Below are 21,257 nucleotides of genomic sequence, written 5' to 3'. Positions count from 1 at the left end.
CTATTTAACATAATAAAACTGATAATATATATATGCTAACGGTAGTAAATATAGAAAGTGCGTAAGGAAAAAATTACTCAGTTTATTAAATAAAATAATTAACATTCACAAATTAGGCAGTCTACTATCAGATGAATAAGCCAAATTATCTTCTACGATACAAAAAAAATATATATAATATAATCTAAACCAACAAACTCGAAATAAGTATACACATGGATCTCTATAAAGCGACAGTTACGTATCGAGATAAAACTAGATGTAAATACTTTTTTAATATTTATTTTAAAAATAAAATTTAACAGGATTGTCATTTTAAGATTTGCTATTTTTAACGTCAACGATAAACATAAAAAATTGAAATGTGACTGTAAAAATAATTATTAACTAAGTAATTTTAAAAAAGATAATAAAAAATTCAAGTGTAACAGCCAATTTGTCTACATAGTCAATGTTATGGACGCAACTCTGCAGCGAATTATAACTACATTGAAGCATTTCGAGAGGAAACTTGACAAATTGCAAGACGCTGTGAGCTATCATGGTCAAACATTGTCCGAACTGCGTTTCATGGTGACGAGTTTGTCGAATACGGGCGATAAGATTTTCCAGAATGGAAAATTAGAAGATTATAAATATCCTATGAATAAGACAACTGCAATGCAATACGACGAACGCGTACATATAGAAGAACCAGTTAAAATGAAAAGGAAAGCTGCCATACAGCCTTTACAGAGCAAAACAAAGGCGAAAATCTTCCCGAGTGAAAAATACGGATTTAGGTCATCTAGTCTTGACGAGTCGTTTTTGAATAAGCTCCCGCTAAATACAAATGATCTTGGGAAACATACGGGTAAGCTGGAAAAGGTGGATGCACGTAGAAAAGCCACGATGTTGAGAACACAAAAGGAAATAGATAAAAAGAGAAGCAAGATTTAATTTAGCAGTAATTCAAATCTTTAACTTTTTCTTTATGGAATAATTCGAGTTCTCAATTTAAAAATTCAACACATGAATTACAGATAAAATTATGACGACCCAGTTTAATAGATCCTCCTCCTTTATTGCAGGTTAAAAACTAAATTATATGGGTTTGTTATCTAATCTGCGTTATTCATGTAAAATAAAATGCAAATAATAGTTATAATTGTGTATTTTCATAATATTTAACATTGGAATGTATACAAGAAAAACGAGATAATTTTAGATTGAAACCATTCACCTTCTGTCCAACTTATATTCTTCAGGGTTGCGAGGCGAATGCAACTTTTCAATCTCATTCTAAACAATTTAAATATTTACAAACTTTCACAAATAAATAAGGCAGTTACAGGTCTATCGGTTTATCTATTTATTGAACACATATTATGTTCCACAAAAAATAATCTTACAATCTTTAGGATTGCAAACATAAATATAAAAATCAATTTAGAATTGGCAAAGGTGTCGCATAACATAAACACTCATAAACACATGCACAAAAAATATAGTCAAATTGAGGAAATTCTCTTTGAAGTCGCACTGAATTGAGAATCTACTACTTATTGTGTATAGGTACGTAATTAAATCAACTAATAATACATCAAGCCAGCATAGTAATAGTCTACTAATATCCTCTGATGGGAGACTATGATCACGATTCAACAAGTTAGTCTTAACTTAAACTTTAAAAAACCTGATAGGTCAAAAGTAGGGCAGAATCTGAAATTATTTCATTCCATAGATTAAGCACAGAATTATAAAGTTTTTTTGTTTCTCTTATAAAATTATTTTATAAGAGGATAGGCGAAGGAAACGAAGCCATGCAGCCGAGTCCAACATGGGATTTACTTTGTAGTACCCAGGTCTAAAACTCCTTAACCGTATTTTTAATGAATATATTAAGCAGAACTGCTTGTGAAGCAAAGGAGTTTGCTGATAACTTTTAAATCTCTATTTGTTTTATATTTCGAAAAATTTAATCTGTGTCCTGTGATTCTGCTAATTCAATTTAATTTGTCAAGATTTTAAATAGTCAAAATAAGGTCCTTAGGCATATAAAGGACACGTACCTCTTTCTACGCTCCTGAGCATAAACCCTGTGACGCTTTAACATTGAAACAGAATTTTTTTACTTCAGTTACATGCACCGATTTAGTTCTATAAATTACAAATATTCTTTAAATGTAATGAATACAATAATAATAGTAAATTATTAATTAATAATTTGTAGTTATTAATCTGTAATATAAATAACTGTAAATTATAATTCCGGTCCAATGATTCTAATAGTAAATTCACGTAAATACATAATTGTCATAGTAACTTTCAAGTACATAAGTGTAATAGTAAAGTGTTAACGATTAATGCAATATTTAGTACATATGAATATACAATAAGGCAATAATATAGCACATTAGTGAAGGCGTTTCAGATACGAGGCTACATAAATTTATAAATTGTATAATAATCGATTATAAATGATTCGATAGAGTTCCGAATAATCTAAATATTGTTTCAATAGTATGGAGGTTATCTGGAGAATACAATTCAAATATAAAATGCTTCATCAAATATGAGCACAGGCCTTTTAATCAATGACACATTATAAAAACAAATTTTTCTTTTGTTTTTAAAATAAGTTAACAGTGAATGTAATAACATATTTTTTACATAATTAATATTGCTTATAAATTTATTAAAAATACAAAAAAAAATTATACAATAAAAAAAATGTTTATGTTTTGGTCATATATTTATGGTAATTCAAAGAAGCAATTTTAACAATTCTTAATGTGTTAAAACTTAATTATTACGATGATAAATATAGTTCATAATGTTAGACCTACTTATTTTTATAAAACTTAAATCAGTTTTGACATATTATGGATTTTTAAAATTGCACAACTCGGACCAAACTGGGTCAGTATCAACGGCCAATATTATACCTTAATAAATAGTGCTACATTTAATTACATGAGCATGCCCTCACATGGCAATGAATTTATTTATTGACATAAGGCTTATTTTTGAGCTGCAGAGGCTTGGCCAGGACATTAATAAATAATATAAGCCGTAGTAAATCTATGTTTTATGACGGACGAAAGTGTACCCAGAATTGTCTTTCCTACATACAAACCTTTCACATTACATGCGAATTTTGCTAGTGAATACTCACCCTAACAGTCTACAAAGAAACGTAACGCATAACAAAACCAATTTTATTGGTACTAACAATTTACAATCAATTTTAAAAATTGCACATCACAAACTTCTTAGATATATTCTTGAATTCTAGCATTTATAATTATAGTAAAAAATACTGGTACAAAATTACCAGCATACTATAAATAAAAAAAAAAATTAAATTTTAAATTTATAGAATGGTTCGATATTTGAAAATGTTTATTGCTTTTTGGCCACAGTGGCCAGTATCTCGAACCCACTGGACTTGGCGTCTAATGATTGTCTGAATATCTGAGCGTGTTGCCAGGCGACGTCACCCGTGCCGCCGGTCAGTTCTACGCTAATCACTGCCGTAGTGAAATCGGCATTGAAAGTCGTTGGCGATTCTGAAAATTGTTACAATTACATTAATTTCCTTGGGAGCTGTATTGAAAACAATATTTATAGAATTTCACACCTCTGGACATTGGCGTATTTATCATTAGCTGTAACCCGTGGACTTTACTCGCATGAATCAGTATTTGGTAATCGTAATAGATATCAGAGGGAGACTTTGTACAAAAGTCGATTGCTTGGGTACCTCTGTCCCATTCGTGTTTCTACCGTAAAGCAGTTGTGTTTGCATGGCTGTGTTTCGGTTTGATGGGTGGAATATGGCAGTGAATTTACAGAGTATAGGGGAATAACACCTGAGTCCTCAGGAATGGCAACGCATGGGGAGTATCATGGGTGTAACAGTATACTCTGTTATATCCATGGTACTGCTCATGTCTATAGGCGACGGTTGCCACTTTCCATCAGGTGGGCCGTCAGCTTGTTTGCCATTCTAAATTGTATAAAAAAATATCAATACCTGTGTATCAAATTTAATTCAAATAAGTACAGAAGTTTTTGCGTGAAAGAGTACCAAATAGCCATCCATACTTACAAACTTTCGCATTTTTAGTATTAATAGGGTTTGTTGTAGCTAATTATGGTATATTGTTTAAAAAGGCAAATAAAAGAATATAATTATGCCATATAATATACAGTGCACGCACCAATACATATAGATATACCTTACATCGATATTTAACGCACACAAACATATTATAGGCCTTCAACTAATGTTTTATAATATAAGTATTAGTAAAAAGAGATTATTACTTTAGTTCGCATTAAAACAATGTAGTAAGAAGACGTGCCATTTAATTTTTTTTAAAACAGATCAAGCAAAATTACGTTTGAACCTTAAATGCTGCAACACAATGAGTTCTTTTTCAGAATCTTTAATTAAATTATCATAGTTTATATCACCTAGACTAGATGATCGCGTTAATTCCCGTCTCTTATTCCGTCCGTGCTAATTGAAAATCAGCGTTTCTGCTTTTGCAGAAACTTTAAGCTGAATTGGCATCCTTTTTCATTACCATGACACTGTCTGTATTCTACTAATCTTTATTTATAAATGTAAACTTTTTTTTCTATATTTTATTTATTTACTAGCTGACCCCGTAAACGTTGTTTTACCATTTATTGCGAAATATAAAATACAGGGGTTGATCGTAAAACGATGAAAATTTAAAGTTGTATGTATTTTTCAATGCTAAATCATATTAAAAATAAAAATAAAAAAAAAATTGTCAAAAAATAAAAAAAAAATTAGGGGTTGGTCACCCTTATCATTGAGAGGTATTAAAAATAGATGTTGGCCGATTCTCAGGCCTACCCACCCAATATGCACACAATATCGGTAAAGCCGTTTCGGAGGAGTTTGGTAACAAACACCGCGACACGAGAATTTTATATATTTATTTATTTTTATGTTGTCATTACTTATAATCTAAGTATATGTAAGTGTTATGGTTTATTGAAATAAATTTTCGTACATTTATTCATTCTTATAAGCCATGATATACAGATTTTAATTCCAAACAAACACAAATTCAAATAGAATAAATAAAAAAAAAATGTTTCGACTAACTAAATATATCGACTTACCACTAAATTTAGCTGAAACAGCATCCTTTTCGTCAAACTTTATCTTCCAGTCGACATGACCGGTCTCGAAGACAGTGGTACTGGCCTGTACGGTGAGAGCCTTGAACACGTGCTCACTGTTTGTGTTTAATCTCCAAGACACGCTACCATGGTCTGTGTCCGCTGGAAAATTAGTCGTTTAGAATCATACAAAGGCAAGAGTATGTAGGACTCATATTATTGTGGGTTTATAATTTATAGCAATATTTCATACTAGTAGGCGGCTTCTCCCACGTTTATCAGTATATAAAACATCCTATGTGCTAAGTTAGGACAATCTATCTGTGGACCAAATTTCATTCTAAACTGAGGGCCTACCATTAAATGTTTTCTGAAATTTCGGAGTTAAACGAAACACAAATTTGATGTTAAAATTACATAATACATTCCGTTCAGAAATATTAAAAATGTTAAAATATTGTCCCTTTGGACTTTTATGATAGGATGTATGACGAACGAAATGTTAAACTCCATTTATTGAAACACGAAATTGAGTCCGAAATTTAGGAATTTCATTTCATGGTAGACCCGCTGTTCAGTAGTTTTTCTACGTTATAAACTATTTAATTTATGACATTAATAATATGTATATTTTTTCAAGTCTTTAAAATTAATAAATTTTACAATTCCTCTATATTTTTGTTTCACGTCTTATATATTTTACTAATATAACAAAACTGTAATTTGACGATGTCTGTATACATAGATGTTTAAGAAAAAATAATAATAGCAATAGATGCCAAAACGTAAGCAAAGTGCACGTGACACCCCTAGTGTTGCAGGCGTCCATAGACTGCAGTGATCATTTACCATCAGATGAGCTGTATGCTTGTTTGACATATATATATATATATATATATATATATATATATATATATATATATATATATATATATTCTTTCTTTCTTAAAAAAAAAGAAAAAAAAACACCTGTTTGTCTGTCTGTATGTTTATTTCGACATCACGAAAAAACTATACACTAAATTGAATTCAGTCTTTACAGTTATGTTCCTGAAGTTCAAAGTTATCTTGTAATTTAAAAACTGGTGTGTTTTATCTCGATACGCTATCTATAGTCGATCTATTTAATTGGTTTTCCTATATCATATTCTGAAATCCACGCGAATGAAGTAATGAATAAAAAGTTAGTATAGCTTTTTACTCATTATTTTGTTCATTGGACAGATAAAGGAAACACTAGGTGTCATGTCGTATAGGGAGGTCAAGGATATGGTCTGGGATAGAACTGACTGGAAGAAAATGAACGAATTGCTTGCACCGACAAGAGGAAACTCTTAAATGAAAAGAGAGAGAGAGACAATGTTAAATAATTAAACATTTGGGCTAATAGTTGGTGTACTATTCCAAGATGCATAAAATTCGAAGTATAAAAAAAATCACTCACGTTCTCTTGCTAAATACACCTGCCTCCAGTCGAGCTCGGTCTTTCTAAATACGCCTTTACGCTCATAAGCGCCAGCCTCCCATCCGACAACCAGCTCGTCCTCCCCGCTATCGCCGGATATCCGGTACTTATCCGTGCCCGGGTAATACCGGATACTGTAGTTACCCGGTTGGGTGAACTCGAACGTATGGCTATGTTTGACGTTACCGATCTCGCCGCGCTTCTCCCGCCAATCTTTCGATCCGGTTATCCGGCCATGCATTTCTTTGTCTTCTGGTTTTCTGGAAAGAACATTTTAGCTATATTTATGGGGTTCTCTATTTTTTGTTATCATTATAAACGACATAAAGTCGTATTTTCATTATTCAACGTTATGATTTGTTCATCATTATCATCACCATATCAGCCCTTAATGGTGAACATAAGCCTCCCACTTGGAGGATTTTGCAAGTAGTTGCCAAGCTTGACAGGCAGATTGGCAACCACAATTAGGCTTTACAGATATTTTAAGACGGACGATACTGCCCATCCCTCGCCCTCTCTTAGTGGCCTCTTACGATACCCATGTCATGGGAAAGGAAAGAGATGGCCTTCTAGGCCGTCGGGACCACACGGACAGATTGATTTATATTATTTTTATTTTTATATTTACAATTATTATATTTGATCGCCATCTTGCAACCCTATTGCGGCGGGGATGATCGTAAAAGCGTGAAAATTTGAAGTTATATGTATTTCTTAATGCTAAATAAAATAAATATAAAAAAACTTTGTTCAAAAAATTACAAAAAAATATTTAGGGGTAGATCAGATGATGGACAGGGTAGATATTGGCCGATTCTCAGACCTACCCGATACGCACACAAAATTTCATAAAAATCGGTAAAGCCGTTTCGGAGAAGTTTGGTAACAAACACCGCGACACGAGAATTTTATATATTAGATAACATATTAAGCTAAAAAACTATCTTCACGAAATTTTGAAATTAATTTCAATTAATCACGAATGATTCAAATTAAGCATTGACAGTTCAGACGAAGGATCCTTGTCTGTGATTCGGAAATGTCAAGATCAAGCTTAAACAACGGAATTTGCATACTATTTTTACCTTTCCACCATGAGCTGTACAAGCTCCTCGAGGGCCCGCTTGGCGAGGTACCGGCGCCTAGCGTCCGACACCTGGCGTTGTCTGTGCTCCCGTAACGCCATTATGCCCAATATCAACTCCATCTCGTCGCAGAGATTTCGTCTTTTCAAAACCTGTCACATAATTTTTTTTATACCACTGAAGTGGCATACAAGCATACGGCCCACCTGATGGTAAGTGGTTACCGTAGCCTATAAACACCTGCAATAACAAAGGTACTACGTGTGCGTTGCCGACTCTAAAGAAACCTCTTTAACCCCCTTTTGAAGAACCCCAGGCTCTTGGGAAAAACTCGGCAGGGAGCTCATTCCGCAACCTGAGTGTTCGTGGGAGGAAACATCTCTGAAACTGCGCAGTACGCGACCATTGAGGCTGTAGGACAAGAGGATGAACACCCTGTCGATGGCGAGCCGTACGATGATAGAAATAATCTTTATTATGCCACAGATACTTGACAGATTGTTAAAATGTACCGTATGTTATAGATAGTAAGTTCCTTAATTGTTTGCGGTGAGAAATTGTTGTAAATCATCGAATATATAAAGTGATTATTAGAAAGAAAAAAAATGTTCAGAGAGAATAATGTTATTTTTATTCGAACAATAAAGGACAAGACAAAAAGTAATATAGAACAGTAATTTTAAAATTATCTCAAATTCTATATATTAAAATATTTTCAGCCATTATCAAGAGAATTAAATAAATAAATTACGGTTTCTAAGATTCATATTTGCTGATAGAATGTTTGTGATCAAGTATGGTTGAATAAAAAAACATTTTTATTCTATTCTTACAAACTAAAATCCATCATCATCATCATCATATCAGCCGTTAACTGTCCACTGCTGAACAAAGATCTTCCCATAAGGGGATTTTTGTCAATACTTGTCTTAAGAAGCAGGTTAACAGTCACAGTTTTTTTTCTATGGATGATAATGGGATGGTAACCCCGCCTGCGCTATCGGTATACACTGGCGGGGTACCAGTGAGGGATGATAGGTGAGGACGAAGCAGGTCAGTTAGCCCATCGTGATTAATTCCACAAGAATTAACCACGATGATTTCCAGGGGGAACCACGTGGAGGTTGACCTGATAAGGTATATTGCTAGCAATGGGTCAGTTGGACCCCATTACTAACAATCCCTTTCCCCCCCAGCAGTCGCAGTTAGGCTTAGATGAAGTTTCAAGAAGGACGCTGCTGTCCACTCTTCGACCATTAAATTTCCTTAGTCACCTCTTAAGACACGGGAAAGGAAATGGTGGTCCATTCTATGACAGGACCACACGACAATCATCATTTTTTTAGCTAAATCCTTAATGTTTCTTATTTTATTATTATTATCTAGTGGAATCTTACCTCTTTATGATTAGTGGTATACCTCCAGGTGATATCTTGGAGGTCGTCTCTAGAGACACCTATGACGTATGAGAGCTTCTTGCCCCAGCCGTGGCTGTAGGTTAACGGCGCATCCATTACCGCCTCACATGGGTCCACGTGAAGCCACTTGTTCGAATCGTAGTCATACACCTGGTTGAAAATTTAAATTGATCATAAAAACTTATCACGTGATATTGGTGGGTTAAAAAACCGGTTTCATACAATTGGTGAAAGGGTAATAGAAGGTGGCAATCGATTGAACTAATTCATAATAGTAATTTTAGTTCCTAAATTGCTCAGCAGAGGCTGCACCTATGTTCGCTCGATTACCGCTTTTAGGTAAAACGTTAAAAATGAAGATTGACAGAAAATATCAAGTAAATAATAATGATGATACAGCCGTTAACTGTCCCCTACATAATAACATAATAGGCTTCGCCCTTGGGGGATTTTAAAAGTAGTTGCCACACTTGACACGCAAGGTTGGCAACTGAAGATACGCTTTGATGATGTTTTAAATGGGATGTTGATGTCCATCTCTCGACCATTAACTTCCATTAGTCGCCTCTTACGACACCAACACCGAATTAATTGGGTATAAATCTCACTATGTATCTAACCAAATTTATAGGGGGGAAAGGGACTGTTAGTAATGGGGTCTAACTAACCCATTGCCAGAAATACAGAGTGTATTCAGGTAATATTTAGTATTCAGTATAATCAGGTCGACCGCCACGCGGTTCCCCCTGGAAATTATCGTGGTTAATTGTAGTGGAAGACATCACAATGACCTGACTGACCTACTTTCATCATCACCTATCATTCCTCAGGCCACTAGACCTCATAGTAACCCTTTATTAGATACCCCATAAACAACATATAACTATAGTTAGTAATGAAGAACTGTGAGTAGAAAGGTTCTTGAGTGGCGACCACATACAGGTAAACACAGTGTAGGACGACCCCTCACTAGATGGAGTGACGACTTGAAATGCATTGCAGGGAGTCAGTGGATATAGGTGGCTCAGGACCGTTCTTTATGGCAGTCTATGGGGAAGGGTTATGTCCAGCAGTGGACGGGTAATGGCTGAAATGATAATGATGATTATTAGTAATGGGATCTCCATTACCGTAAGGGGAGAGTTATATAAAAGTAATGGCTACTAACCTCGCACCAGACGTGGTCGGTGACGTCATACACGTAGCGCGTGTCGTAGCCCAGGGCGCGGCTCAGCAGCGTGAAACAGCCGGCCCACTCGCCGCAGCGGCCGCGCCGCGACCTCAGCAACGTGCGCAAGTCGTTGTAGCGGGGGAACTCTGTCTCCCTCTCGCATTTGTGGCACTCATATAACTGAGGAGATAGAGATTTGAGTATAGTAGTATAATTTAGAATAGAATAGACTAGACTAGACTAGAATCGAATCACTTGTATAAAACAGTATCATAGACATTATATAATATTGTAGATTATTCTAAATCTATATTCAAAATTCGAATCACATCTGTTCAAAGACTTGTTTACTAGCACTTTTAAATAGTTTTTTTTTTTTATTTACTGCAAGGTTCAGAAGGTCTGTCGAGTCTGTCGAGAAAAGCCCGCAAGAAACTTAACAGTTACACTTTTAAATCTCTGTTAACATTATGTGTATTTATTTAAATGTACTATATCTAAAATTTACATGGTAGTTAAAAGCCCGTGCATGATCGACTAACACCATGCACATTTGTCATTCAAGTAATCGTTTAGTGTGTAATAGGTTTTATTCAATAAGTGTTTTTAATAACAGTTTTAAACTTATAAAAAAGGTAGATCCAAAATATCCTTCGGTATCTTATTATAACATTTAATGCCCATTCCAATAAAAGACCTATTGACTTTTTCTAAAGGATACTTTGGAATAGAAAATTTGAATTTGGACCTAGTGTTAAGATTATTAAGATCGCTGTTTTATAAAAAACAGTTTAAGATTCTTGCATTTATACAAAATGTTTGCATATATGTATTATCCAACTACGGTGAGAACATTTGCTTCCTATGATACCCATATCGAACACGTCAACTAAGCGTTTGTTAGCAGTGCAAAATTATACCTCCAAATTGCAGGTTTCAGTCTCGGTTTTCAATAACGAAGTGCCAGCGAATACAGTCTCACCGCCGCATCCCTCGCATGGTGGCTTGTCGACCCATGAGAAGAATTTATATTTGAACCAATTAATGAGCTCCATCAGCAGCGCTATGTCGAATGGGAGGTCGTGCCCTTTGAATTCACCTGAGAATGGTAAACATCTATGCTAATATTATAAAGAAGTAAATGGAGTAATGGACCTTCATCGTGCCTCCGATCAAACTGTTTATAATTACTCCTCTCCATCCAAAGGTTGCATGGAAGAGATCGCTTTTAGCGATAAGGTCGCCCATTGTTTTCTCACTGCGATTATTTCTTGTAATTGTTTATCTCTAGAATAAGTTTACTATTGTAATCTTTTGGAGGAAACATTAAAGAGTATCTACCTATGTATCTATCTAAATTTGTGGGTTTAGATGTTCAGGATAATTATTACCAGAGGGAGTCTTCTGTCTCATTCATATTTCTACCGTGAAGCAATTGTGTTTGCATGGCTGCGTTTCGGTTTGAAGGATGAGATATGGCAGAGAATTTACAGGGTACAGAGGAATAACACCTGAGTCCTCAGAAATGGTACTACTCATGTCTATAGGCGACGGTTATCACTTTCCATCAGGTGGACCGTCAGCTTGTTTACCATTCTAAGCTGCATAAAGAAATAGTGATCTAAACCAGTGAGATAAAATAAGTGACAGTCTTTTTTTAAATGATAATTAGGCGACGGTTACCACTTTCCATCAGGTGAACCGCTAGCTTGTTTGCCATTCTAAGTTGCATAAAAAAAAATCTGGTAATAGTGATTCGATTTTGAAAATTCACTGTTAGAAAGGTATATTGGTATATCCTTGAGTGCTATAGGATACTTTTTACTTTGGTAATGCGAAAAAATAAGATAATTTGACAAAATCCCCCCAATAGAGGGAGGCCTATGTTCAGGAGTGGAGAGTTAACAGCTAACATGATGATGATGGTATGAACTATAGTAAATATTTATATGCTTCATTCAAACTCCCATAATGTCACAATATAATGGCGATTGATGCGGGAAAGGGATTGTTAGCAATGGAGTTTGACAGCCCCATTGCTAGCAATATACTCTGTTAGGTTGACCACCACGTGGTTCCCCCTGGAAACCATCGTGAACAATTCTTGTTGAATTCGTCACAATGGGCTAACTGACTTGCTTCATCCTCACCTATCATCCTTGGCTGGTGTCCCGCCAGTGTGCAGGTGGGGGTTACCATTCTATTATCACCTATTAAAAAAAGATTGTGATATCTACTGACCAGTTTTTATCTTTCTCTGACGTTCTCGAACTCTGTCTATGGCCATCAACTGCAATGTCACGATGGGGATCTGTCGTCGTGCCAAATCTTGTAACTCCTCATCTTCATATTTGATCATGTTATTGAATAATGATTGAATTTTCAGCAACAAAGGATTCATTGTTTTCTGCGATAAATTATAAAACATATCTTTACTAATATTATACTTCAATGTTGCATCCTCAAGATTTAAGTATACCATGTAGTCCGTTGTCTTATATACCGCATCAGCACACAGTTTAGATTTTATTTTTATAAAGAAAATACAAGATATTAAAAAAATAAAAAATAAAGAGGAGTTACACTGACTTGACATCCGGGCCGATGCCATCCCTAGTTCTCATTCGTGTTTTGTGTGCCGCATCAACTACACGGTCTTAAAATAAACTAATACAATTAGGATAGTTACACGATCTATAAGTTATTATACTATCGTTTTACTCATAATGGGAAAAAATAAACGTAAGCGAAATAAAAGTACCGATGTGTTAATGCGTAAAATAAGAAAATTAGAAAAAGAAGTTGAACGGTCGCGACGTCAATATTCATCGGACAGTGATGAAAATAACAATGGATTGGATGGTGAGTTTTATGACCTAATTGCTCTTTTTATCTATTATATTTCTGTCTATATGCATGGATTTCATATCATGATAAGCTGTTAGAAACTTGTTTTTTTTCTAATCAGTTACCCAATAATTCATCTACCCACGTAGTAAAAATATATCTACATCTTGTACGTACTTGTAAATGGAATTTTATTTCTCTTAAAATTACTTAAGTACATGATTTATGGGAATACATAAAACATTCTAAATACTAATAAATGATAAAGAAAAGTATTTATAAAATTATGCACTATGAATTGACGCTGACTACGCACAATCATATAATGTAAGTTATATAAACCTTATTTCCAATAATAGTAAAGAAATAAATATTTTGTTGTTTGCTTAATGAAATTTAAAATCATACCCATACTGATCATTCCTCAGTGGTGGCACGAGATGTCATCCGGAAATGACTATTATTTTTATGATTACATATACTGTGATCTACTTTCATATTTCCTCAGTGGTGGTACGAGATGCCATCCGGAAATATATTTACTGACTTTCCTAATGTGGTGATACGAGATATCATCCCGAAAGTCAATAAAACAGGCTATGACTACCTTTTTTTATTTTTGGCAAGATCTTCAGTATTGCTTTTTTCACTCCTCAGAAACCGGAGTTGGAAACTCATACCTCCCACAAACAGATAATGAGTATGAATATCCTTTAGAAGATTACCCATCGCAGGACGAGGATGATTATACTGAACGAATTAAATCGGTGGTTATGGCCCCTGAAGTCACTTTAGCAGATGAGCCCACTCCAGTACCGGCTGGTACTGATGTGTCAGCTGACATAACTGCAGCAGTAGTTCCAGATGAAATTTTGCCTACCGACCAGGAAGTTACTATTCCAGAGGAAATCCTCTCAATTTTAGGTGAATCAAAAAAGTCTGCTGAACTTCTCGGCAAGAAAATTCCAGGGGAAACCGCTGAACGTTGGGGTAAAATATTATTGGAGGGATTGAGTAAAGAAGTGAAAGAAAATTTACAAAAAAAGATGTTGATTCCAGAAAATTTTCAGTTGGCAAAAGCTCCAAAATTAAATGCGGAGGTAGCCGCAGTTTTGACAGAACAAGCTAAGAATCGAGACAAACGATTAGAGAAATCACAAAATCAACTTGGGTCAGCAATAGCAGGAATTGCAACATTAACTACGGATATAATAACCGATAACTTAGATAAGATGCAACTTATTCAGAAATTATCTGAAATAAATCAATTTATGCTAGACTTACACTACGAAGAAACCATGAATAGACGTCGTCTAATAATCCCAATGTTAGATAAAAGTTTCTTGAATATTATTCAAGGCATAAAACGAGATGTTAACCTATTTGGCGACAATTTAAGTGAAAACATAAAAACAAATAAAACTATTGAAAAATCTGGACAACAAATTAAAAAGCCTGCCTTTCAGCAGCATAACGTGACTTCACGTAGAATTCGTAATCAGTCGAGAAATGTGCGCGCCCCCCAGTCAACAGACGGGTGCGGGGCGCTCGTTCTTGCCACCGACTTCGAGTTTTCGCTACAATCGGGAGCCAGCGTTATCACAGACGCAGTGTGCGCGGAGGCGGCCAGCGACTGCGCCGGCACCAGCGCCGGCACAACGCGGCCGAACGTCTCAGTCGAGCAGGAGTTACGACAGGAGGGGCCGTCGTTAGAGGTACCTCATGCCGGTAGAATTAAACATTTACTACAGAACTGGTTAAGAATTACCACCGATCCTAATGTCCTTTCTTACATACAAGGATATAATATACACTTTAAAATCGAGCCGTATCAATCGAATGAACCAGCGAATCCACCTTATTCAAAATTAGAAATGAACAAAGCAATAGTCAAACTTCTTGACTTGGGTGCTATTAAACCTTGTCTAGAGCGTACTGATCAATTTTTGTCTCCTATTTTTCTCATACCTAAAAGTAATGGCGATTTTAGATTTATTTTAAACCTTAAAAGTTTAAATAAATTCATGAAAACGGCTAAATTCAAAATGGAGGACATTAGGACGGCATCACAATTAATATCAAACTGTTCCTATATGGCAACTATAGACCTCAAAGAGGCTTATTTTTTAGTTCCAGTACATATATCTAGCAGAAAATATTTACGATTCCGTTTTGATGAGTTATATGAGTTCACTTGTTTGCCTTATGGCTTATGTTCGGCCCCTTATATATTCACGAAACTTTTAAAACCTATTCTATCTTATTTACGTAATAAAGGCCATGTAATAGTAGCATACTTAGATGATTTATTATGTATTGGTGACTCATACAATGCCTGTCTCAATACTGTCAATGTCATTATTGATACCTTTAAAAAATTAGGTTTCGTAATTAACTACGAAAAAAGTAACTTGATGCCTACAAACAATATTAAATTTCTAGGCTATATATTAAATTCAAAAGATATGATATTGGAATTACCTCATGAAAAACGAATTAGATTATATGATATGACGGAAAAAATCTCAAAAAAAGCTATAGTAACAATTAGAGAATTTGCAAAGTATGTTGGTACCATAAATTCAGTATGTCTAGCAGTTCGATACGGTTGGTTACACACCAAACGATTCGAGAGAGAAAAATACATTTATTTATTAAAACATCAGGATAATTACGACGCAAAAATGTATATAAATCACAATCTCATTGAAGAGTTTCAATGGTGGAAAAATAAAATTTGGACTGCGAACAACCCAATACGAAAGGGCCACTATTCATTAGAGATTTTTACAGACTCCTCACTTTCAGGGTGGGGAGCTTACTGTAATGGGCAAATAGCACAAGGTTATTGGTCTATTGAAGAGTGTAAAAATCATATTAACTATCTTGAGTTATTGGCAGCATTCCTAGGAATAAAAAGTTTTTGTAAAGATTTTAAAAAATCTGAAATTTTGCTTAGAATTGATAATACCACAGCAATATCATACATAAATAGGATGGGCGGTGTACAATTCCCAAAATTAACTTCTATTACCAGAGAAATATGGTCCTGGTGTGAACAACGAAACCTATTCATTTTTGCGTCTTATATAAAATCTCGAGAAAATACTGAAGCTGATAGAGCATCTAGGGTAACAAATATAGATACTGAATGGGAACTAAGTACAATTGAATACCAAAAAATAACAAGTAAATTTGGGATGCCACATATTGATTTGTTCGCTTCACGAATAAATAAAAAGTGCAAAAAATACGTTTCATGGAAACGAGATCCAGAGGCATTCCAAATTGATGCATTTACAATACGATGGAACTCGTATTTTTTTTATGCATTTCCACCTTTTTCTTTAATAACGAAATGCCTCAGAAAAATTGTGAACGATGAAGCAACTGGTATTTTAGTAGTTCCCTACTGGCCAAGTCAGCCTTGGTACCCAATGTTTCTAGCACTGACATTTTCGGATGTAATGTATTTCCAACCTAACGCAAATCTTTTGTTGTCCCCTTCCAGAACGAGTCACCCTTTATGGCCAAGACTTACCCTGGTGTGCGCAAAATTATCTGGGAGGCTTTCATGAAACAATCTCTCTCCACTAATACCATAGAAATTATGATAAAATCTCTTTCTTTGAGTACATTGCAACAATACGATACTGTATATAGAAATTGGATTAATTTTTGTAATATTAACAAAATAGATTCTTGTAATGTATCAGTGTCAATTATACTAAATTTTCTAACGGAAAGCTTTAATAATGGTGCCAGCTACAGTACCTTAAATACATACAGATCAGCCTTGTCATTAATATTAGGCAAACAATTATGCAATAACGACCTAATATCTCGATTTTTCAAAGGTATTTTTAAAATTAAACCTAATTTACCTAAATATCATAAATCTTGGGATCCGAATGTAGTTCTCTCATATTTAGCTGATCAATATCCTAATGAGACATTAAAATTTGATTGTTTAAGTAAAAAACTCGTGACTCTGCTCGCGTTATCCACGGGACAACGCGTGCAGACATTGTCATTGATTGAAATTAATAATATATTATTTAATGACTCTGGCGCAATTATACCAATCACAGATATTATTAAAACTTCAACATATAATAATAAAAATCCGATATTACATATACCCTTCTTTAAGAAAAAAGAATGTATTTGTCCAGCAAAGACCCTGGCTGCTTATTTAGTTAAAACTCGGGAATATCGCTCTCTACCCAATACCAATAAACTCATCTTGACTTTTAAAAAGCCATACCACAACGCGACCTCTCAGTCAATAAGCCGATGGATTAAGTGTGTACTAAAAGTCAGTGGAATAGATGTAAATGTATATACATCGCATAGTACGCGACATGCGTCGACTTCTGCAGCACATCGTGCTGGACTATCAGTAGATATAATAAAACAGACCGCAGGATGGTCTGGTAATTCTTTATGCTTCGCAAAATTTTATAATTTACCATTACATGATTCTAGGCAGGATAGGGCCTTTGCTGAAGCAATATTCAATCAAGGGGTTCAAATGTAGAACTTTTGTTTTCTATTGTAAGATTTAAGTCTATTCTAACAAATTACATACATATAATTGATTAGATTTATTAATAAATAAAAAACGAATATGAACTATTTTTTGTATGCTTATATTTGTTTAATATATCGTATTGCCATGTCTGTCATTATATTTTTATTCTTAGATTATATCAAATCTTACCTATGAATAGGTAGGATCACTCAGCATATAATCGCTAAACATCTACATGGTATACTTAAATCTTGAGGATGCAACATTGAAGTATAATTTATGGTTAATTGAACTTACCAAGTGAACTTCAACCAAAATTATACGAAATGTTGCATCCGAAGAGATTTAAGGTCCCGCCCTACCCGATCATATGATATATACATACCCGTATGTATAGATCTATATTCATCATATAAATATCTATATTTACCCCCTTTATATGCAGAATGATTCTACTGCTTCCTCTAAAAGAATGAGAACTAGGGATGGCATCGGCCCGGATGTCAAGTCAGTGTAACTCCTCTTTATTTTTTATTTTTTTAATATCTTGTATTTTCTTTATAAAAATAAAATCTAAACTGTGTGCTGATGCGGTATATAAGACAACGGACTACATGGTATACTTAAATCTCTTCGGATGCAACATTTCGTATAATTTTGGTTGAAGTTCACTTGGTAAGTTCAATTAACCATAAATTATAAAGCTGAATGCGAGTTTGTTTGTTGGTCACCTTACAGTATCTTAACAGCTTAACCAATCACTATGAAACTTGGTATACACATACTATATGGGATTGAGAAGGATGTAGGCTACTATTTATCCCGAGGCGAAGGGGATTATTAATAAGGCGGACAACTAGTCCCATTGCTAGCAAGGGTATATTGCTAGGTCAACCTCCACATAATTCCTCCTGGAATCCATCATGCTAAATTCCAGTAAATGGTGTATATATCACTAAATAATCAATATATCATATATCAAGCATATTGTTCAGGTGATAAGAGAATGCCTATCAATGCCTGCTACTCTAAAAATAATAGGTAGAATGGGATTGTTATTAATGAGGTTTGATAGCCCCATTACTAGTAATATATGCTGTCAGGTCGATCTTCATGTGGTTCCCCCTGGAAACCATCATGGCTAATTCTTGTTGAGTTTGTCATAACACAGTGTGTTGTCAACCTTGAGGAAACCATTTATTGACCTCTTTAAATAATGTAAAAATCAAAAAAACGTATGAGGGCTCATTCCAGTATTTGTGAGAGATATACCAGCTTAGGTTTTAGAACACTCATGATGTCAGGGGGGAAGGGATTGTTAGTAATGGGGAGGTTAGTCCCCACTGCTATCAATGTACCCTATTAGGTCGACCTCCACGCGGTTCCCCCTGGAAACTATCGTGACTAATTCATCGTTGATTTCGTCATGATAGGCTAACTGACTTGTCTTTTCATCCTCACTGGTGCCTCATCAGTGTATACCGATAGCGCAGGCGGGGTTACCATTCCATTATCACCCATTAAAAAAAACACTCATGATTCACTACAAACCCCACTAGTTTCAGAATTATCCTGGGGCCCTTAGTCATTAGTGGCCATGAAACGCTTGTGTAATCCAAAATGCTAGATTAGTTAATTAGTTCAGATATTCAATCTGTTTACTCTAATATTAAAAAAATAATGTGTACTTATGAAACTTTGAACCAAACAAACAAAATTTTATTGTACAAATTAGTTTAAAAATTATTCAAAATAACATAATACCAGTATATTGGCAGGTGTGAGTTTCATCTTCTTTGTTTGTGGTTGACTTTTTGTGGACTTGATACTCTTTTTGCTCTGATCCAAGGGTCCATAGCAGAAACAGAGTTTCCTCTCTATTGTCACCTGAGCAATCCTCACTTTATTCAATGACTGTTCTTTTGGGAATGTTAATGTATCTGCTACCTGTAAGTTATGAATAAAAATATATATAGACAACATATATTGGTATATTTAAGATTATTTTATAAAGGGAACCTGGCCCTTTATAAAAGATAAATATATAGCCTATCAGGTATCAGATATTTCAGGATGGGCAGAGCTCACTCTGCCCCTCCTGAAATAATTATTATATTTATTTCCTCATTTAACTGCAGTCTCAATTTAGCTGTTTGTGTTATCCTTGCATGGATTAGGCCACCCTTTCCTTGCCTGGGGATGTAGTAAGAGGTGACTAAATGGTTAAAGAATGGGCAGCAGCATCCCTCTTAAAACGACATCAAATCCTAAATGTGGTTGCCAACCCACCTGCTAAATGTGGCAACTATTGGCAAAATTCCCCTTATAAGGAAGGCTTATATTCAGCAGTAGTCAGTTAATGGCTGAAAGGATGATGATGACTTAACTGCAGAAAATATTTTCCACTTCACGGGATTTACCATACAAGTACACATGTATGATTAATCATTATTAAGTCTGCCTTTTGTACCATACTTTCTTAAGATTAATAAAGTTACTTAAAAAAATACATATATGATCATTATGTACACAGTAGACACAGGGTGGAAACAAAAAGGAATTCTTAACTGTGGTCTTTAGCTTTACAATTTGATAACTACTAATATTAGGGGAGAAAGGGATTGTTAATGATGGAGACTAAGAATCCCATTGCTAGCAATATACCCAGCCAAATCGACCTCCTCGCGGTTCTCCCTGGAAACTATCATGATTAATTTCTTGTGAATTCGTCATGATGGGCTAACTGACCTGTGTTCATGATCATTGATCACCCTTCACTGGTGCTCCGCCAGCGTATCCCGTTAGCGCAGGCGGGGTTACCATTCCATTTTCATCCATCAAATAAAAAACTACTAATATTATAAATATATTTGGCTGTTTATATTCTGTTTGAAATATAAGCTTAAATATTCAATTATATTTAAAATGATTTGACTGAGTTTGGTATACAGATGGATTATATTATGAATTAATACATAAGTTACTTTCTAAAAAAATTTGCTAAATCATGCAGATAAAGTTATCACACAGGTAGTTTTTTTAAAAGGAAATATAGGGTAGATCTTACCGGTTGAAACCCGACATATTTCAAATAGTCATTTAAAGCTTCATATTCTAGACATTTCTTTAGAAAGTCACCAGTAATCGTCCTTAAATCGTAATCATGGGGATTCTCCAAAATACTATTAATATGCCGGAGTAATTCATACAGGATTTCACTGAATTTATCGCTGTCCCGAACACTTTGCTCCACTAAAGCCAAACGCGCCATATCCTCCATTGTTAAAGCAATTTATGATATATTATTCTAACGTAGTTTTTTAGTTAATAATTTATTTGTATTTTTATCAGACTACATTCGGCCGATATCACTTGTCAATTTTTGATTTGTAATGTCGAGGGAAGCGAAACAACCAAACCGATTTTTAAAATCGAATCGATTATTGCCCACATAATGGAATGCGATTAGCGTAGCCTATAAACACCTTGCAATATGCGCGAGTTGTTGTCCCTGAAGTAACTTTTTATCCTTTTTTGCTGAACGCGATGCTATAGTTTACTACTACTGTAGTAAATCTTAACATGGTGC

The 21,257-nt window shown here is 34.7% G+C and overlaps 2 protein-coding genes across 2 annotated transcripts; one reads left to right on the top strand and one right to left on the bottom strand.

Annotated features, from left to right (window-relative positions):
* Positions 1-155: 155 nt before the first annotated feature.
* LOC113521874 (uncharacterized) lies at positions 156-1,336 on the top strand. Its single transcript, XM_026907530.3, has one exon. The coding sequence runs from the start codon at positions 457-459 to the stop codon at positions 937-939; it is 483 nt and encodes a 160-aa protein (XP_026763331.2). The 5' UTR covers positions 156-456; the 3' UTR covers positions 940-1,336.
* LOC113521624 (peptide-N(4)-(N-acetyl-beta-glucosaminyl)asparagine amidase) lies at positions 1,138-21,066 on the bottom strand. Its single transcript, XM_026907209.3, has 10 exons — positions 20,736-21,066; positions 19,433-19,615; positions 12,529-12,694; positions 11,208-11,386; positions 10,285-10,467; positions 9,096-9,266; positions 7,699-7,850; positions 6,590-6,870; positions 5,146-5,307; positions 1,138-3,551 (listed from the first exon to the last, which is right to left on the bottom strand). The coding sequence occupies exons 1-10, from the start codon at positions 20,946-20,948 to the stop codon at positions 3,385-3,387; spliced, it is 1,857 nt and encodes a 618-aa protein (XP_026763010.2). The 5' UTR covers positions 20,949-21,066; the 3' UTR covers positions 1,138-3,384.
* Positions 21,067-21,257: the final 191 nt, after the last annotated feature.

The sequence above is a fragment of the Galleria mellonella genome, unplaced genomic scaffold (assembly GCF_026898425.1).
Source record: "Galleria mellonella isolate WM207_F2 unplaced genomic scaffold, CSIRO_AGI_GalMel_v1 utg63, whole genome shotgun sequence".
In the NCBI taxonomy this organism is placed as follows: Eukaryota; Metazoa; Arthropoda; class Insecta; order Lepidoptera; family Pyralidae; genus Galleria; species Galleria mellonella.
This window is presented reverse-complemented; position numbering and strand designations above follow the sequence as displayed.